General features: G+C 43.3%; 1 protein-coding gene across 3 annotated transcripts in view; it reads right to left on the minus strand.

Moving 5' to 3' along the window:
- The window catches only part of LOC115092847 (beta-1,4-galactosyltransferase 1-like), a 224698-nt gene that overhangs the window by 112988 nt on the left and 90155 nt on the right, over window positions 1-21555 (minus strand). For all 3 annotated transcript variants that reach the window (XM_029604219.1, XM_029604211.1, XM_029604201.1), the window contains one exon: window positions 245-480. In XM_029604219.1, the coding sequence (XP_029460079.1) occupies window positions 245-480 (236 nt within the window). The remainder of the gene's footprint in view (window positions 1-244; window positions 481-21555) is intronic.

Raw genomic sequence — 21555 nt, forward strand, 5'->3', positions numbered from 1 at the left:
GATTTTATTTATTTTTTTTAAACGGCACTAAAATTATAATCCGATGAATAACCTTGCACAGCACTGAGGGTATGAATTGTCAGCATAGATAAGTTTTCTTTCATGGAAATGCTTTCTGACACAAAGAGTTTCAGGAAATGCTTACTGGTTAGTTCAGATCAAAGGTCAATTCTGAATACATTCAACTGCAAAAGAATTACAAAAGATTTAGGTGCAGGTATTTCATTATAAATATAAATCTCACCTGGTTGATGACATAGACACCATAATCGAGCTGTTGTCGCTGAAGAATTGGGTGCAGATAATACAGCCAGTATTTGAGGTGCTCGTCACGGTGCCTGAATGGTATAATAAGTGCTACCTTTTGTAGAGCTCGGCAGTCCTTAGGAGTATGACGCCCTCCATCCCTTACTGCAGGATTTTCCTTTTTAGTTTCTTCCAGATCCACAGGTTTAGAGAATTCAACATTCAGTGGGCCAACTGAAAAAAATAGAAAAAAAAACAGAATTGTTTATTCTTAGGCTTTAAAAATCATGCAGTTTTCAAAGCTTTAAGCTCCTAAATTAACAAAGATTGATTTGAATGTAAATGTGAGATCAGAACACCTTTAAAAAGCAAGAAAATATCCACCTGAGTAGTTAGTTCTGCAACAAGCAGTAAAAGATGGCCTGGATCCATGGTTTAGCTGCAGCACTAAGCTTCAGAGCAGTGAAGTGAATCTCTTTGGGGCCAATGCAATACAGTGCACTCGTGTAAGCGGGTTAAATAGGCACTAATCCACCCCCTAATGCAAATGCATGTGAATGAGGCCATTACTCATTAACTCCGCACTCAAAAAAATAAATGTGCATCTCAGACGCACATTTATTGTTCAGATATTAACGCCTGCCTGGAGGGCAGGGGGTGATCCATGCTCATCATTTAAGGTTGATACCTAGAAGCCTTGGTGCATTTTCCCCAGCCCAGGACTGCCACTGGGCTGGGGACCATGCACCAAGTTGGAAGGGGATACAAAAGAGGAGCGAAAACCCCGAGTAGATGCAAATGAAAGCTCATGGTGTCACATCCCAATCCTGATTCAAACTGAACTAAAGGAGCAGAAGGAAATTGCCAGATCTAAACCAAAAAAGAAAAAGGAAAGGAAAAAGCTCTACGTATGGTAAAACCTCAAACTGACCCAAGGAAGCCACCATGCCTTTAGATCAGTTTCAGATTTTCCCCAAAATTAGACATAAAAAAGCCAATGAATTTTCCCAGTGGCTCTCAGGAAAATCAACAATTCTTGTTGAACTATGAAGAGGCTGAAATCCTTCAGATTTGATTTTTATTTGCAATTGCTTACACATGCCTATTTTACAGGACCTGTCGTTTGTAGGCCAATTGCGGTTGTCCCCACCCAGAACAAGGGTCCCATGTAAGAAGACATTCTTTTTCTTGAGTGTGGCCAGAAAGCAGAGCCAAATCACTAGGGGGAAAGATTGCAAAAGGCTTTCAAGGTGCTAGGAGGCATTCTTGTTCTAGAACACTATTTCAAATATCAACTATTAACCTGAATGTTTTTATGTAATATTTAGATTTTGAATTATCAGGATTGAAAATACATTATGAATGGGTGGTTTATGCAACAGCATATATAAACCAACAAGGTAAGTATTCTGCAAGTAATTACCTGCAGAAATGGCCCATTATAAAATTGTCCATTTAGTATGCAGGTAAATATATGTATCTATAATCCTAAATTCACCTAATTTCACCCACACTGAGTGAAGCTTTCCAAGAAGCAGGATTGGGGAGAGGTTTGCACTTACAGGCATACTTCTGCATTTTTAAAGTATGGGTGTAAATTTTCCAGGCCAAAAAAAATATATGCATATAGATTAGCAGGTGTAATTGTGTGGGGATAGTTTTGCTGAGAACATTTTCAAGGGAAAAGTATGCAATTAATTTCCCTTTGAAAATTGATAAAATGTATGCACTTAATTGATTTAAATTCTGTGTGAGCTGTTACAAAACTACTCCCTAAATCTCAGAATATGAAGTTTATGTAGGGAAATGCACTGAAATCAAAATACACAAATATCTAGTAGGTATGAAAGTAGATTACACTGTTCCAGATTTATACATAATTTCAGTATCAAAACAAAAATAAAGGGGCTTATTTTCTTTCAATATGCAAAGCAATCCAGCATTGCATATTGCAAAGAGTACATATACCACTTACGACTCTACTGCTTAAAATAAAAACTTCATGCCACCATGCTGGTTTAAGGTCAAAGAGAGAGAAAGACACTCTCTACCTGGGTAAAATCAAGCTAGGTTGAGAGAACACTGCACAAATCTCATCTTTGGGTGAGTTTCCTCACTCCGAAGGTCATCAAAAATCTTCAGAAGAGAGCACTGCTCTCTTTGTATGTCTCACTTTGAATGTCAAAGTGGCCCCTAACCCCTACACTAATACCTAAACCTCACCTCCAGTTACTAGGTGGGCTTCCCATAGAGATATAAATACCTATCTAGTGTGAGGGCATTATGGCTTCTCTCTTTCAGGCTGGCTCTCCAGGAGCTTAAAACTACTAAACATGGTCTCCCCCAGTGGTTGTATGTAGGAAATAAAATTCTGGCACTTATCGCAAAGTGTGAAAAAGTTATCGCAATTTGTGCTGATAGTGCTTTGCATAGGTATTAGCGCAAATTGTGATAACTGCCTATTACCATAAAACACACCCCTTTTCCTATCACATGCGATATTTAGTGCATTTTGATAAATTCAGGCCTAAATTTGCAAAATGATTGGGAAGTGGTTGCTAAGAAATTATAAACAAATATACAGACAATTGCTCTGGCAAAAAAAGGCTATTGTAGCAATTACCGTATTTGGCTATTGTCTGACACAGACAACATTCCTGGGCAGACCAGATACCCCGAGTGCTGAGCCCATCTACATGAGCTCCCCATTCCAGGGTGGATGCATCTGTGGTTAGGACAATTTGGGTGGGCGGACTTTGAAAAAAGAGATCCCCCGTTCCAGATTTGAAATTACTTGCCACCAAGACAAGGAGTCCCACAGGGGCCAAGTGATCTGGATGCAGTCCTGGAGGCTTTGCGAGGCCTGATGTCACTGCATCCTCAGGGTCTATTGGGCCTTTCACATGTATAAGCATACCAAGGAAGTGATGTGAAATACTGCAGCCATGTGGCCCAACAACCTCAACATGTGCCAAGCCGACACCTGATGGCTCTACTGAATTTCTGCCGTGATGGCCATCAGGTTGATAGCCCTTTTTCGAGACAGAAACGCCTTGGCCTGAGCCATGTCTAGCAGGGCTCCTATGAAGTCCAACTGAGGTGACAGGCTGAGATGGGACTTTGGGTTGTTATGATGAATCCTAGAGACTCCAGCAACTGGATGGTCAAGCACATGGACCTGACTGCCCCTGCCTGAGATGTGCTCTTGACCAGCCAATCATCCAGATAAGGGAAAATATGCCCTCCCACGTTCTGAAGGTGTGCCACCACCACAGTGAGGCACTTTGTAAAGACACATGGGGCTGATGTGAGCCCAAATGGCAACACACTATACTGGAATTGCTGTTTTCCCATCATGAACTGGAGATATTTCCAGTGACTGGGGAAGATCTTGATATGCATGTAGGCGTCCTTCAGATCGAGAGAGTACAGCCAGTCCTCTTGTTTTAGAAAAGGGTTCAAGGTGGCCAGGGAAAACATCTTGAGCTTTTCTCTCTTTCTTGATGAACCTGTTTAAGACCCTTAGATCTAGGATGGGACAGAGTCCTCCTGTTTTCCTTGGAATCAGGAAGTACTTGAAGTAAAATCCCCACCCTCTTTGCCCTGATAGAATGGGTTAAACTGCTCTGGCCTTTAAGAGGGAGGTCAGCTCCATTAACAGTACCTCCTGATGTGCTATTGGGCCCCAAAATGGGTTTGGAGGGCAATTTAGTGGGGCACCCAATAGATTCAAATGGTACCCTTGACGAACGATGAAAAGAATCCACTGGGCCACTGGTTTGTGAAACACCATAGCCTCCCCCTGATTAGCAGATCTATCGCCTCTGGTACAGGAAACTGGCCTAAGCTCCCTTCGACCCAGTCAAAACCCAGTCCCTGGAGTTGACTGAGGCGCCGGCTGGAGCTATGGAGTTCTCTGCTGCCTGGGATGGCTGTGAGACTTCTGGTGCTGCCGATGGGAGCGAGCGGGTGAAGTATAGTACATCATATGGTAAAAAAGACTTTCTTCTCCGATCTCGCCAAACTCCTAGATGAGGATAACAGGTCCAGAGTGATAGTGGAGAATTGTTGAAGTGTCTCATTGTGGTCCCTGATCTGGGCCACCGCATCCTTAACCGCATTTCTGAAGAGATGTTCTCCATTGCACAGTACATCAGTGAGTCTTTCCTGGTACCTCTGGTCAGAGATCAGAGGTCTGCAGCCATGCCATTCTGGGGGCACCGATTCCCACTGCAGTGACCCTTGATGCCATTTCAAAAACATCATAGGTCTCACAGACCTCGTGTTTTCCGCACTCCAAGACCTTATGCACTACTGAGATGAGCTTGTGTTGCTGCTGCTGAGGTAACTGCTTGGCCACCTCCTGCACCTACTTCCAGATGTCCCGCGAGTACTGGCTCATGTAGAGCTGGTAGGAAGCTATGCTTGCAATGAACATAGGCCCCTGAAAAACCTTCCTCCCAAGAGCATCCATCGCTCTGTGATACTTTACCAGGGGCACCAAAGAATGGGTCCTAAAACTCTTGGCTCTCTTGAGAGCAGACTTGACCATCACCGATTGGTGAGGCAGCTCTCGACTGTCGAACCCAAAAGCCTTTTAGATGAGGTAGAATGTGTCCGCCTTCTTGTTTAAGGGAGCCACTGTGAGGGGATGTTCCCTCATCCTCAATAGGAGCTCCTTAAGGATCTCCCACGAACGGGAGTATTTCAATCATTTTGTGCCTGGCATCCTCTGTCAACAATTGAAAAGGGATGGCCTCAGCCATCAACCTAATAAAACCTGAAAAGGGAGGTCCTCAGGCGGGGAGATCATCAGAGGCATTGTCAGAAACCTCAGTTGAGTCTCCCCCCCCCCCCCCTCCCCCCAGGTGTCATCATCCTCACTGTCACTGAGTGGGGATGGGGCCCTGGACGCTCGGTCTTCTTCCAGTGGTGCAGGCACCAATGGAAATGGACGGGGGAGGAAGGTTGCAGGCCTAGGTGCCTCAGCCAGTCTGGATGAATTTCCTCCTCAGAGAAAGCCATCCCAGGAACAGACACTGGCTGGGTCAGTAACATGCCAATGAGCGCGTGTAGAGATTCTAATGGTGGCTCCAGCAGCCACAGTGCTGGCGTTGTCAGTGCCAATGTTCTGCAATGCCCTCGCCTCTCAAGCTCTTCCTTGAACATTGCTGATGCCAGTACTGGCTGGGTTGGAGGTGTGATCAGATCCTTTTCGGAAAGAGAGGAGGATCAGTGGCTGGCACCGAGACCAATGGAGTCCATGACATACTCCTGGCATCGAGGGAGGAGTGGCTCGACTCATCGCAGGAATCGCTTCTGGTGCATCACAGCATGAGCTGGCACATCCCCGAGCACAGCATCATGCATCGATGGCGACAGGTGTCAATGCTTGGTTGGCTTCTCTTGATACTTCCCTGGTGCGGGGTTTGATGAGGAACCCAACGTCCTTGGCCTAGAGGAGCTCGACAATGGCCAGTCTCCAATGCCCTTATCAGCAGCTGACACTGATGGAACAGACAGCAATGCCGATGTTGATGGCTTGGTGTCCATCGGTGCATTTCCCTGGTCCCTTAATGCAGATGAAATTTAAATGTGGATAAGTACAAGGTGATGCATATAGGGAAAAATAACACTTGATATAGTTACACAATGTTAGGTTCCATATTAGGTGCTACTACCCAAGAAAGATCTAGGCTTCATAATGGATAACACATTGAAATCGTCGGTTCAGTGTGCTGCGGCAGTCAAAAAAGCAAACAGAATGTTGGGAATTATTAGAAAGGGAATGGTGAATAAAACAGAAAATGTCATAATGCCTCTGTATCGCTCCATGGTGAGACCTCACCTTGAATACTGTGTACAATTCTGGTCGCCGCATCTCAAAAAAAGATATAATTGCGATGGAGAAGGTACAGAGAAGGGCTACCAAAATGATAAGGGGAATGGAACAGCTCCCCTATGAGGAAAGACTAAAGAGGTTAGGACTTTTCAGCTTGGAGAAGAGACGGCTGAGGGGGGATATGATAGAGGTGTTTAAAATCATGAGAGGTCTGGAATGGGTAGATGTGAATTGGTTTTTTACTCTTTCAGATAATAGAAAGAGTAGGGGGCACTCCATGAAGTTGGCATGTGGCACATTTAAAACTAATCGGAGAAAGTTCTTTTTCACTCAATGCACAATTAAACACTGGAATTTGTTGCCAGAGGATGTGGTTAGTGCAGTTAGTATAGCTATGTTTAAAAAAGGATTGGATAAGTTCTTGGAGGAGAAGTCCATTACCTGCTATTAATTATGCTGACTTAGATAATAACTACTGCTATTACTAGCAACTGTAACATAGAATAAACTTAGTTTTTGGGGTACTTGCCAGGTTCTTATGGCCTGGATTGGCCACTTTTGGAAACAGGATGCTGCGCTTGATGGACCCTTGGTCTGACCCAGTATGGCATGTTCTTATGCTGCCAATACTGGTGGCAATGTCCTGGTCTTCTCCAACTTGAAGAGGCACTCCATCTTACTGAGTTGGATCAGACATTCCATCGGGGTCATCTGGGCGCATCTGCTGCAACCCCAGACGTCACGCGATGCTCCCAGGCAGAGGACACATCTTTCATGGGGGTCTGTGATAAGACATAGTCCTCATGCACAAAGGGCATCGTTTTAAGCCGGAGGTGGACAGGACAAAATAAAAGGGACACGAGATCAAAACAGAGAAAGACGGGCGTCAATAGCCAGTGGGTATAGAGTGCACCACCACCGCAGGGGAATAGAGACAAAAGGGTTTTCGTTACTGGTACGTTTTCTATCTAGCGAACTAGAGAGGGAACCAAGGGAGAACCAGTACAACTGTACGATGCAGCAAGAGAAAAAATGCGTAGGTAAAAATGCGAGGAAAAGAAGGTTTTCCAACAAAGGCCAAAAGGCCCAATGATCGAGGCTCAGTCATCCGCAAAGTTGCCGGCTCTGTAGAAAAGAAGAGATTGAAGGGGACCCCACGTGGACACATGCTCAATGAGGCCAAGTCAAAGTTCTAGAAACTAACATAGGTTTCCGTGCCAGGATCCATCCAATGGTGTCATCCATGTGTGAAGACTACAATCCTACTTTGTCCTCGGAAAAGTATATCATCCTCCTCTGATCCCAGAAACAGACTCTTGTGACCCATGTAGAATTGTGTAGGGACAGTTGCAGCCTGATGTGTTGATACGTCTACCTGCAGAGACATTGGGGAATGATGTGTAGATGACTAATGCACTGATGGTCCAAGAAAACAGCAAGGAAGGCTATCTATAATTGCGTGAGGGAAACAAAGTAGAATAGGTGCCTGATGTCCAATCAGAATCTTTATTCTATAGAGACGTGATATTAAAATAAGCCCGACTCTGGCTGAGTTTCACCCCTTGCACTGGGGCTGCCTCAGGGGCTAAAATACACAAACAAATAAATGTAACTCAATCACATTACAAAACTAAAATAATATTAGAAAACAATTAAAACAAGACAAATAAGACAACATAAAATGGCAACATATATACTTGTGTGTAGGTCACATTGAACATAGGGTGGTAGTCTAATACATTACTGAGTGAAAGGAAATGAAATTACTAGATAGCATAAACAATATTTGATGTTGATCAGGCGAAAAAAGAATTTTGTTTTTACCTGCGTGCAGTCAAAAGCTTATTGAACTCAAGGTGCAGTACAATGAGTACTATGGTCTTGTAAGAACATATGAATCTAAAATAATGTAATTAAAAAATTATAAAATATATTTTAAAAAAATTAATTAAAAATAATGAAAATATAAGGTTCATAAACAATACATGCAGTGTGCAATAAGCAATTTTGATTATATTAATTTCATACACGGTGGCAAAAACATGGGGGTGTTAAAAATAGATGATTAAAAAATAAATAAAATAACTAAAACACCGTGGGGACAAAATATAGTGCTGTACGTGATAACTGTGGAGCTAAGTGAATACATAGTATATATACTAGAGAGGAAGCGAACTATATAAAAAATATATGCTTGTGTATACAAGCAATTATGTTCTACCTATTTGTCGCGGTGATATGCCTTAAACCTAACAGTTTTGTTAAAGCGTCCTCTAAGAAGGGCGTATTGGCATGAAAATAATAAACAAAACCACTTTGGATTACTCACATTGTCACAGTATGGAGTAGTGTGAACAGTCTCACCTCAGTGGAATCAAAATATTTAAGCCACCTCTTTTAATTACTATAAAACACCGTAAAAGATATGTCACTCTCAAATAGGGGTGTGGTAAAGGAATACACTAATGTGACAGGAGAATACATTAAATTGGTAAGAGGAACGAAAAAGTAATAACGTAAGAAATTAAAAATAAAAAAAATAAGCCTGATTAAGAAACTAGACTAAAAAACAAAAATCCAAAAAATATTAAGAATGGTAAGCAAATAAAAACTAATAAAATTAAACCACAGCAACATGGTGCTAAATAGAGCAAAGCTTGATACCTAGAGACTTAAATAAAGAACTATTCTGTATTATAAAGAGAAGGAACTTAATGCAACAAGACACATATCAAAATAACATTTTCTATGTGCCACAGTGACAACATATAGAAGCACCTTTTCTTGCTCACTTATTTAAAAACAAGGGGGGGGGGGGGGGGGAGGAAACATCGAATGCGCTTTAAAATACTCACTATCACACACAAATAAAAGTGTGGCTAGGGAATACACTAATGTGACCGGAGAAAGCATTAAATGGTTAAGAGGAAATACAAATTAAACCAGATTAAAAAACTTGACAAACCAACCACAAAATAAAACCAAAAAATAAACTTAAAAACAAACCCGAAGACTATGCTGAAAAGAAGCGGTCAGCGAATAAAAAACTATTAAAATGAAACCATGGCAACATAGTGCTAAACAACGCAATGCTTGATAGAGACTATAAAATGAAATATTTTTTGAGCTACAAAGGGAAGGAGCTTAATGTGACAAGACACATATCAAAATAATTCCTGTGTGACACAGTAACAACATATACAAGAACCTTTCCTTGCTCACTTAAGAAACGAGGGCAGGGAGAAAACACATGGAACATGCTTTAAATTACTCACCTTGTCTCAGTGAAGAGTTTGTAAACAGTCTCTGTTCTGATCGTTAAACAAATGAGATAACTACCAGCCGGCTATTTAAAGAACTGTGGGGCCGATGCAAAAAAAATGCGCTGAAAGCGGGCGCTGTGTATTCAGTGCCCGCTTTCATAACGCAACCCCAAGAACCTTTCCTGGGGCACAATGCAATATTTAAATTAGAGCTCGCTAGGGGTGATAGGGCTCCCCTGGCGCCTCATTGACAGCGCAAGCCAGAAAGAAGTCCACTATGGTGGCTGTCCGCCGGTTAAGAAAATGGACGCTGAATTTAACAGCATCCCGTTTTCCTAACCAGCGCACATGCAGGAGTTAGGAAAATGGATGCTGATTCAGCGTCCATTCTCCGAACCTGACTATCGGCACCAGAAGGAGTGTATAAAATTATTATTAAAGTGTCGGGCACTTAATATTAATATATTCACTCCTTCACTTATTGCTGATTGATACTTTCCTTGTCAGTGAAAGGTAGTCAGGTTCGGAGAATGGACGCTGAATTAACCAGCATCCATTTTCCAAACCCCTGCCAGTGCTTTTCTTAAACTGTTTTTTTTTTTGTTTTGTTTTTTTTAAAAAGAGTTGTTCCTCCCACTTAATATCCCAAGGATAGGAGGAAGAACAGAAAAGCAGTTTTTTCTGCTTTTCTGTACTAGTTTTAGTAGCGATCAGGAATTAACGCCTGCCCAGAGCAGGCGATAATTGCTGAGCGCTATTAAAACAGGTGCGTCCTAGACGCATTTTTTTTTTTTTGCATAGGGAGTGAATAGCTAATAGCCTCATTCACATGCATTTGATGTGATGAGCGCTATTAGTTTCACTCAGCATTGGATGTGCGTTGTAGAGGCGCTAGGGGATTATTTAGCACCTCTACAATCTGTATAATATGCGTCCAACTCCAGATTATACAGTGCGCTGGGCTCTGCACACTGTATTGCATCAGCCCCTGTAAAAGTCCATGAAAAAGCTTGTCAGTCAAAGGGGGGGTGAGGCTAACAAATCCCCATAGGTGACTGCAAAACGCACTGAAGCTATTATCTCAGTATGGGGTAGCTTAAACAGTCTCTTTTTAAGTAGTGATGAGTTTTGTAACCAGTCTATGTTGAATGAATTAGAAAACTTACAATCCGCTATTTAAAGCACTGTAGAAACCAGCAAGAATCTTGTAAGTCAGAGAAACACTGATAATGGAAAAAAATAAAAATTGGATGAATGAAAGAGAACTATTAAAAATAAAAAAGCAAAAATGCAGGAAAAATATTAAAAATAGAAAAACCAAACCGCAGAAAATGACTAAAAATACTAGAACAAAAATAAAATATGATAATAATATGATATAAAATCCTCGTAAAAATAAAATATGTGATGTGTGGTATGGCAATCTGAATCATCATAAAAACCAACGGGTTCTATATAGATAAAGAAAAAATTAAAAATGCCTGTATGCAAGTAAAAACATACGGGTCTATCCAGTACCGAGCGGTAGGAAGAGCTGCGTTAGTGCCTACGGCACCCGCGGTTACCGCACGCACAGTGCAGCTCACCTACCGCTCGATCCTGAACAATAATTTTATGTAAATGTAAACGGCGTCCGTAATGCCTTAGACCCGCGCAACCCATTTTACTGGATAGAGCGCCTATACAGTATCCTGGGTGCGCGGGCCTAAGGCTTCACGCCACGCTGGTATCTGTCATTTCAAATGTCATTTGAAATGACAGATACCAGGACGTCGGGACTGCCATTCTCCCCTCCCCTCCTCCCGAAGCAGGGCGCGAAAAGCAGCCTTGCTCCGGGAGGAGGGGAGAAGAGATGACAGCGGCGAAGCAAAAACAAAAGCGAAAAAACCAAAAGTGAAAAGTAAGTCGCTTCGCCGCTTCACTCTTCCCTCCTCCCGAAGCAGGGCGCGAAAAGCTGCCTTGCTCCGGGAGGAGGGAGCGGCGAAGCGACTTACTTTTCACTTTTGGTTTTTTCGCTTTTGTTTTTGCTTCGCCGCTGTCATCTCTTCTCCCCTCCTCCCGGAGCAAGGCTGCTTTTCGCGCCCTGCTCCGGGAGGAGGGGAGAAGAGATGACAGCGGCGAAGCAAAAAAAAAGCGAAAAAAAAACCAAAAGGGGACCCGACCGACCTTACTTTTGCAGCCGTCCGGCATCGTTGCTCCCCCGCCTCCTCCAGGAAGATGGCTGCCAGCACGGGGGAAAGCGGCCCCTGTGCATTCAATTGGCTGCCGTGACGCCAAACGTCGTGACGTCACGTCTTGAGCAGCCAATTGAATGCACAGGGGCCGCTTTCCCCCGTGCTGGCAGCCATCTTCCTGGAGGAGGTAGATCGTGTTCCTGCTGATGGCTTCAGAAAAGTAAGTTGTCCAAAAGCGACTTACTTTTGGGATCTTGACAGATCCCAAAAGTAAGTCGCTTTTGGAAAAAAACACAAAATTGTCGCTTTTGAAAAAAAAAAACCAAAATTGCTTTTGGTTTTTTTTTTTAGCTTCGCCGTTGCTTCGCCGCTGTCAGTGTCTCCCTCTCCTCCCGGAGCAAGGCTGCTTTTCGCGCCCTGCTCCGAGAGGAGGGGGGACACTGACAGCGGCGAAGCAAAAAAAAAAGAGAAAAGTCGCTTTTGAAAAAAAAAAACCCAAAATTGCTTTTGGTTTTTTTTTGCTTCGCCGTTTTTTTTGCTTTGCCGTTGCAGTCTCCGTGGCAGCCCCAGTCCGGACATCGGAGGGGGGCTGCAACGTTTTTTTCGCTTTTTTTTTTTTTTTGGCTTCGGGAGCAGGGGAGAGGACTGGGGCTGCCACGGAGACCGGCACCCATGATCGCGGCGGGGGCAGGTGAGCGGGGGCTGGGGGAAAACTTTCCACCTACCCTTACCCATGCCTCTACCGCCTGGGTCAGGGTAGGCGGTAAGTTAGCAGGTTAAACGCGCGACAAACGGCAGGGAAAGATAGCGATAGTCGGGGCGCGGGTTACGGGATGCTAGGGAATAGCTAATTCACTCGTTTGCATGCAATATACATGCCGCGGGCGGAAGGGGTTGCCCGGGGAATTTAGGATGCGGTAGGAGTAGGTTAAAGGGGATTCGGGATCGCAGGAAGGGCTAACGCGGCCGGAAACGGAGTAAAAAGCGGCTTAGGAGCAGGGTAAACGCGGCCGCACTTTACAGGATAGACCTGAATATCCATTAAATTAACTCACTCAATAGTTATGTGCGTATTAAAAACAGAGGTTTCAACCCTTTCAACAAAATATACCGTAATAGCAGCACGGATGTGAACGCCTTCATAGGAATACAGAATAATCTATTTCTAAGTTCAAACCTTTTGGTTCCATTGTCATAAATTAAAAAATGTACTTCTGTTCTAATTGTAAAAGTAGTCTGTCCAGATTGCCACCTCTCCTGTTCAAAACAGGTTGTTGCTGTACACAAAATCTATAATCATTAAATTTGTGATTCATTTCTATGGTATGTGAAACTAAGGGTTTACATCCAACTGCTCTTTTTATATATTTTTTTTTTTTGCTCGATTATTCTCTTGCTGAACTGTCTTACTGTTTTTCCAATATATATTTTATTGCAAGACAAAGTACAAGGTAAATTACTCCCTTGCTTTTACAATTGGTAAAGGATTTACATTTAGATTCTTTATCTTGACCAGGAATCTTTAGACTAGTTACTTTTCATAGTCACACAGCAAACAGAACCACCACAAGGTCGATGGCCTGGTGGTCTTTTATCACCAAACGTTCTTTGTGGTAGTGCAGACTGATACAAATTCTTTGATATTCTTTTCTCTTTTGTTGGTGATCATTAAATTTTTGTTCTTAAAACAAGGTAGCAATTGCAAAATGGGCCAATGTTTTTTTTAAATGGTTGTAATCTGATGTGACATATGTGTGTGTATGTGTATTAGGACAAACTATGCAATCAGTAGATTTTTTTTCTGTTTGCTAAGATCTCGCTTCTGTTCCTACCGGAGGCTTTGTTATAGCCAGCAAGTATGTGTTTCAGAGGATATGATTTTTCAATAAATCTTTGCTTCATTTCTATTGATCTGGCAATATAAGTCTTCTCTCTACATAATGGGGTAGATTTTAAAAGGCTGTGCACGGGCGTACTCTTGACACCACACTTTATAAAAAACTAAAAGTAAATCCAACTACAGAAATTAAAACAGTAATCGACGATCTTTTAGCAATAGCTCACAGAGGTGGTTATCTGACCAACAAAGAATTTGATTTTTTTTAACAGTTAATAATACATTACCAACCATCTATATTCTTCCTAAAATCCACAAATCACTCACAGATTCACCTGGTAGGCCAATCATTTCGACAAATGGGTCCTTGCTCGAACCGCTCTCCATTTTTAGTGAAACTTTTTCTTAAAAACACATATCCAAAAGATCCAGTCATTCATTAGAGATTCCTCACATTTTATCACTATTTTAAATGATTTAAAAATTTTTAAAGACGACACTATAATGGCAACAATGGACATAGAGTCCTTATATACCAATATTCCACAGGATGCAGCCCTAAAAATTATTTCTCACCAACTTCTTGTATGGAACACACACAAGAGTACCTAATCAATTTCTGATTGATTTCGCACTCATTTCATTGACAAACAGCTTTTTTGCTTTTAACAAAAAAATGTTTATGCAGATCAAGGGAGAAGCAATGGGTTCACCAACAGCCCCATTGGTGGCTAATCTGTATGTCGCTAGGTTTGAACAAACTTTGTTCAAACCTCTTTAACCAAACATAATTTTGAATCTAACATCCTTCTTTGGAAACACTACATAGATGATATTTTTATAATATGGAAAAAAGCAACACTGATACACTGTGTCAATTTCATATCTGGTTGAATAAATTAGACAAAAATCTTAAATTTTCAATTAATTTTAGTTATGACAGCATTCCGTTTTTAGATGTTTTACTAAGTTTTAAAAATGGGTCATTTAGTATGACATCTACAGAAAACCGACTGATACTAACAAATTATTGCATTATGAAAGTTGTCATAACAAATCATTACTTAAGAACCTACCATACACGCAATTTTTAAGACTAAAAAGATTATGTGGAGAGAAGACTTATGCCGGATCAATAGAAATGAAGCAAGATTTATTGAAAAATCATATCCTTTGAAACACATATTTGCTGGCTATAACAAAGCCTCCAGAAGGAACAGAAGCGAGATCTTAGCAAACAAAGAGAAAAAAAATCTACTGATCGCATAGTTTGTCCTATTACACACACACACGCACGTGCGCGATTACAACCATTTAAAAAAAACATTGGCCCATTTTTTAAACACAGCTATACTAACTGCACTGCTTTGCTCCCCCGATAATATCAAAATTTATCAGCCTTGCTCTCCCAACACAAGAATTCTTATAATCCAATGCTTCCACTACAGTCAGGAATCCTCTTAAAAGCATTCGCCATCTACACATTTAAACATGGCAGCCATGCGTTCCCAAATGGCGCCATGCCTAGTTCGCCTAATACATCCTGGGCAGTGCTCACTAGTCTATGCTTTTAGAATATGGGGACAGAGCCTTGCCTGTCATCTGCCATGAGCCAAAAATTCTTAAACAAATGTGACAATTTTTTTTGTATAGGTCGCACCATCAGAGCTGAATGTAAAAAACTGTGCCTATACCCTGAAAAATACGGTAGTTAAATCACAAGCTGATTGTGATAAATTGCAGGAGGACCTTGTGAGACTGGAAGATTGGGCTTCCAAATGGCAGATGAAATTTAATATGGGCAAGTACAAGGTGATGCATATAGGGAAAAATAACCCTTGCTTAGTTACATGATGTTAGGTTTCATATTAGGAGTTACCATCCAGAAAAGAGATCTAGGGGTCATAGTGGATAATACATTGAAACTGTCATCTCTATGTGAAGTTGTGGACAAAAGAGCAAAATACTATATTAAAGATTCACACGTGAGTCAAAATAGATGTGATAATTCTTTAGTTGGTACGGCAACGCCACGATTTACATTAAACATATCAAATTTCAATCAATCTCCCGACACGGACACGTGTTTCGCCATGAGGCTGCGTCAGGAGGGACAGCAGAAAGTTTAACAGTTCTGCAACAAGCAAAAAAAAATAAGAGGTCTGGAAACAGAAATCACAATGGGAAACTGCTTAAACAGAAAAAATTTAAACATACCTGAACTAACTTCTGCACACAAGTTAACCGGGAGTGCACTGGAGGGGTAAAACAGAGGGCCCTTTAGCACTGAAAAAAGGCGCAAAAAGGTGCCAGCCAATGAAAGGAGAAAATCACAATTGTGTAAATACACCCCATTCAATTTCATTGTTTAGGCCAAATGGGGCCAAACTGTTTAAAAAGTAAATCCATCTTTGTTCCCTATGGACTGTGTCTGAAAAATACCCCCCCACCCCCCCCGACATGGAGAAGATAACACGTTGATTACACAAAATTTGAAGTTCGAGATACTGTGAGCTAAGGCGACTCAATGGGCGACTAGAGGGGCATTTTCCCGCTGGTTGACAAGACTAGAACGATGTTCAATAATCCTAGTTTTGATCTTTCGAGTTGTTTTTCCGACAGAGCTTTTGGCAAGGACATATGATGATATAAACAACTCCAGATGTAGTACAATCCGAATTGAAATGCAGAGTGTGTTTTATTCAAAGAAGGATGACAAAATGTAGACAAAGATAATGAGTGTGAACAAAAAGAACAGGAACCACAGGGACTGTGGCCTTTAAGAACTGATATAGGAGGGGTAACTGGAGATAGAGATCTTTTAGTCCACTCTGAACTAAGATTTTCTCCCCAATGAAAAGTGAACCGGATAGGGCGAGCAAATACCTCATGCATTGATAACAGGGGTTAATAACGGAGAATAATCGATATAAGAGCGTTGGCTCTGTACTGAAAATGGCAGGATACAATTAATAATACCTTCAGAAGAGCGGGACTGTGGTAAAAAAAAAAAGGAGGAGATCTCGGTTGGTATACAAGGCGCGTTTGAAAGCTTTTTCAAAATCAAATAGGGGTACCCTCTCTCTCTAAACCGGACTAGCATCTGCTTAGCTTGGGTAGTAAATTTAGATCTAGATGAGCATAGCCACCGAAGTCTTAAAATCTGGCCAAAGGGAATATTGTTTTTCAAAGTGGAGATTGGATAAAGGGCATAGTGAATTACTCGAAGCTCCAGGAAGTTTATCTGACATAGAGCTTCCTGAGCCATCCATCGACCTTGCGTATGGAGGTCGTCCACATGCGCCCCCAATCCGGGGGGGGGGGGGGGGGGCATTGGTGGTAAACACGGGGAACACTGAAAAGAGACCTCCTGCTCCAGGTTGGACAGATCCTCCCACCAGGACAGAGAAAATCAGAGAAGCAGCGTGACGTGGACACACGCCCAGAGGAACTGGATGCCTACTGCCACTGTGACTGCAAGGTCCATTGCGCCCTGCACATGCACAGGTGGGCTTAGGGGCTAACAGACAGACACAGCCATGTGGCCCAAAAGACGAAGTATCAGACAAGCAGTAACCTGCTCATGGCTGCGGACCAAGCTCGCCAGCGACGAGAGGGTAAGGGCTCGATCGTGGGGCAGAAAAGGTGTGGTGATGGGCTAAGGTGGGACTTGGGAGTAATTGATGACAAACCCCAGAGATTGCAACACCTGGATGGTCAGATGTAAGGAGTGCAGTGCCCCCTGCTGAGTGGCTCTTTTAACCAGCCAGTCATCCAAGTAGGGGAACACATGCAGTCTCTGTCGTCGGAGGTGTACTCCTACCACCACCAGGCACTTGGTGAAGACCCTGGTGGGGGGAAGGGGGTCACTGACATAAGGCCGAATGGCAACACTTGATACTGGAAGTGATCCTTTCCCACCATAAAGGAAAGATACTTCCTGTGACCTGGGAAGACTGCAATGTGGGCATAGGCATCTTTCAGGTCAAGGAAGCAGAGCCAGTCTTTTCTCAGCAGCGGGATCAGTGTGCCCAGAGGAACCATCTTGAACCTTTCTCTTTGAAGGAATTTGTTCAAGGCTTTCAGGTCAATAATAGGGCATAGGCCCCCAGCTCTCTTTGGTATCAGGAAATACAGAGAGTAGAACCCCCACTGGGGGACTGGGGGCCTGCAAGGCAGGAGGATAGTATTTCCTCTGGTGACAGAATGATTTCCTCAAGCTTTTTCTCGAGGATTTCCTGACAGAGGACGGCGGGTCGGAAGCACTAGCCTACAGATGTTGCAGGGTCTCATAGTGGTCCTTCAATTGAGCCACCACGTCCCTGACCTTATCCCCAAAGAGATTCTCACCCATACAGGGTAGATCTGCCAGCTTTTCTTGGATCTCCAGCCAAAGGTCCAAGGCACAGAACCAGGACATCCTACGGGAGCCGATACCCGCTGTAGCCACTCTCGCTGCTGTCTCGAAAACATTGTAGGTGGATTTTACCTCATGTTTTCCTGCCTTCAGACCTTGCTGTACTACTGCTGAGGACGCATCTTGTTGTTGTTGAGGCAAGCGCTCTGACAGCTCCTGGTCCTGCTTTCACAGGTACCGGTTATACTGGGTCATATATAGTTGGTAGGAGGTGATACGGGTGATGAGCATAGCGCCCTGAAACACCTTCCTACCCAGGGCATCCAACGCTCTGCACTCTCTCCCTGGAGGGGCAGAGGCATAGGTGCGAGAGCACTCGACCTTTTTAAGAGCACACTCCAACACAACCAATTGATGTGGGAGATGGCATCTCTCAAAATCCAATGCTTGTTGGGCCAGGCAGATGACATCCACCTTCCGATTAACCGGAGAGACAGACAGGGTGTTCCCAGATCCTGAGCAGTTCCTTAAAAATATCATGGACTGGGACAATACTATTTCCTTTGGAGCATCTACAAACTGGAGGACCTCCAGCGTTTTGTGACGGTCGTCCTCTTCCATGAGGAGATGGAATGGAATGGCTTCAGCCATGGCCCAGACAAAGCCTGCAAAGGAAAGATCCTCCAGGGGAAATCTACGCCTCTCATCCAGAGAAGAAGACTCTGAAAGAATATATTCGGAGTCCTCTGAAGAAGGTATCGCCCCCCAGGGGTCGTACAGGGCCTCTTCCTCGCTAAGGTACCCCTGGGGGCTGGTGAGGATGGTCCCTGCCCAGACCTCTTAATTTAGGCACTGAGAGCATCGAAGGCACCAGGGGCATCGATGTGGCCAAGGGTATTAAAAGCACCGAAGTCCCCGACGGCCCAGGAATGGGACCGGGAAACTCTGGCCGCGGGCCCAGTGGTCCTGAAGGCGCCAACAGCTGTGGCAAGTCTTCTTCCTCGGAGGATCCAATAATGGGTCTCACTCCAGAGGGGGGCATCAGAAGCTGCTGAGGAACCGATGGTCCACCTGGCACCAGCTGCATCAAGCATCTGGATGTCCTTCTAGGCATCCTTCCTAGCAGGGATGCCAAAAAAGATGGCGCAGGCTCTGGCACCTGCATGAGGGCAGATGCCAGTGGCGGTTCAATACCCCACAAGGCTCGGAGCACCACCATCTAAACCCTGAGGTCCAACTCCTCCCAAAAGTCCGGTGAAATGAGGAGGAAAGGTTGAAAAGGAGGGGGCGGCGTCACCAGAGCTTCCTCAGAGCCCCGAGGAGGCTTGGTGCCTGGCACCATTATCAGTGGGGAATGCCTGGGATCTGATAGAGGACGATGACTCTTTCCCACAGGGTCGCTTTGATAGCGGCATGGCAGCCACTGATACCACATCGGTTCCGGGGCCGTGCTTTGATGGTGACAGGTGACTGTTTGCGGGGTGCTCAGCCCGGTCTTTCCCTGGCGCCAAGGAAGCTGAAGATCCCAATGTCTTGGAATGCGACAACATCAGAAACAGCCTATCTCCGGCTCCTCTCTCTCGAGATGGACCCACTAGGGGAGTGGAAAGGGATGGCGTATCCAACGGTTCCCCTTGGCCTCTAGGAGTTGATGCCCCCAATGCCGGAGTGGATGGATCAGACTTTCTGGATCCAAAAAGCTTTTCCTTCTTATCCAGCCGGGCCCTTGGGGGGGGTCATCTGATCACACAGATTGCACCCGCGGACATTGTGCAATGCCCCCAGGCAGAGGATACAGACCTCGTGCAGATTAGTAATAGATATAGTCCCTGGTCACTGGGAGCACCGTTGAAAACTGGACGCCATAAAAGACAGCCAGCAAGCAGTCAATGGCTGGCAGCCAATGAGGAGTTACACGCCGGGAATCAACCGCAATGAAGAGGAAAGACAGCACCTTCCATGCCATTCCTGTGCCAGGTCCCTCTTCTCCAGTCAGTGCCGACTGGAGAAGAGGGACCTGGCACAGGAAAAAAGTAAAAAAAACAACCGGGAACATTTTTTTGAGAAAAAACGAAGAGCAGTGCTCCAGAACCACGAGGCAACTACTTCGCAGAAAGAAAAAAAAAAAAAAAAAAGAGACTGAAGGGAGACCCCGGGTGGATGCGCAGACAGTGGCATGCTGGTCATGCTCAGTGTGCCAGACAAAGTTCTAGAAACTTCGACAAAAGTTTTCCATGCCGGGCTCCATCTGATGATGTCACCCATCTGTGAGAGCTACCATCCTGCTTGTCCTTGGAGAAAAACATGACCCTAACAAACCATTAATCCAATTACATAAGATCAATACTAAAAAAACAAACAAACCCAAAACACCCCACCACACATAACCACTACCAATATCACCAGAAATTCACCCCACTATCATTACCATACATTCCCTTAGCTAGCAAACCATTAATACATAAATAATGTACAAGATCAAAGTAGAACACTACAAAGATCTATCCTACATAAAATGCCAAATCCAAACTGTCTTTTGCAAAGGCAGACCTCCAATAATAAAAATCACAAAACAATTGTCAAAAATAAAATGATTTCTTGATGAAGTGTTGTGTGGACAGGGTGGCTTTGGACCACTAAAAAGATACTAGTATTGACCCCATCAACAAACAGAGGGCCAATTAAAAATGCTATTGTTAAAATCCTACATCTCATAGGATAAAACTCTCAAGCTAGTCCAAATGACCATGGTTGCTCTGACCACCTAATAAAGATAGGGATCATTTTGGAATCCCTCAAGCTGAAAATGTATCCCATACAAATATATGATTACAATGTAACAAAATCCTTGTTAGATAACTATGCCCTTCCCTACAGCGTAAAACCTACAATATATCTGTGCCCCTACTCACTCTCTTTAAGATGAACATCAAGGATAGCAATAAAAATAACCCAACATTTATCAAAAAATGTACAGCGTGTTCAGATTTAGGAAATTACAGTAGTATAAAAATCTCCATCCAAAAGCACAATTATAATAACCAAGTTTTAACATGCGGTTGAAGGACAACGTTTGGAGTATATTACAGAATTGAAGAATCGCATAGATGAACATTAAATGTATTTGCAGCCCTTGCATTCTCTTCAGAGGTGGCAGCTCCTGGTGGTCTTCATTCTGAGCATGCAACAACCGGAATAGGATATTGCCACAACCCTTTTTCCAGAGCTTCCTTTTTGTTGAAAAATACCTGCCTCTTGAGCATTTATTCCTGGGAGGTATTTGAATATCTCTATACCATCTCCCCTTTACATTTTGCTTCTAGGCTAAACATTACTACTTGTAGTGATGCCTTAGGTTGCTTGCTTTCAGACTATTTTTTCTTTACGCTCATATATAATTGTGACAAAATGAACATGTTTGGCCGCTTGCCAAATAGCTTGAGGCACTAGAAGTTACTAGCACCTCTTCTGTTTTTATGTGATTATTTTAGCCCGTCTCCTCTCACACTAAGATTTTGTGCTACATTTTTACGACCACAAGAAAAAGGGGGGGGGGGGGGGGAGGGAGCAAGTTTGCAAATAGCACTACACTGGCTTCCTGTACAATCCAGAATTCATTATAAAGTATTAACTCTAATTTTCAATATCATCAACAATATTAATCCATGCTTATTAGGAGTGACATATCAACCATACACACCGCAGAGAGCCCTAAGATCACAAAACAAAGGACTTCTAATGGTGCCTTCTACTCGGAACACACACCTAATGCAAATAAGAGACCGAATGTCCTCCATAGTGGGCCCCAAGGTGTGGAACTCTCTTCCAGTCATTAC

The sequence above is a fragment of the Rhinatrema bivittatum genome, chromosome 1 (genome assembly GCF_901001135.1).
Source record: "Rhinatrema bivittatum chromosome 1, aRhiBiv1.1, whole genome shotgun sequence".
NCBI lineage: Eukaryota > Metazoa > Chordata > Amphibia > Gymnophiona > Rhinatrematidae > Rhinatrema > Rhinatrema bivittatum.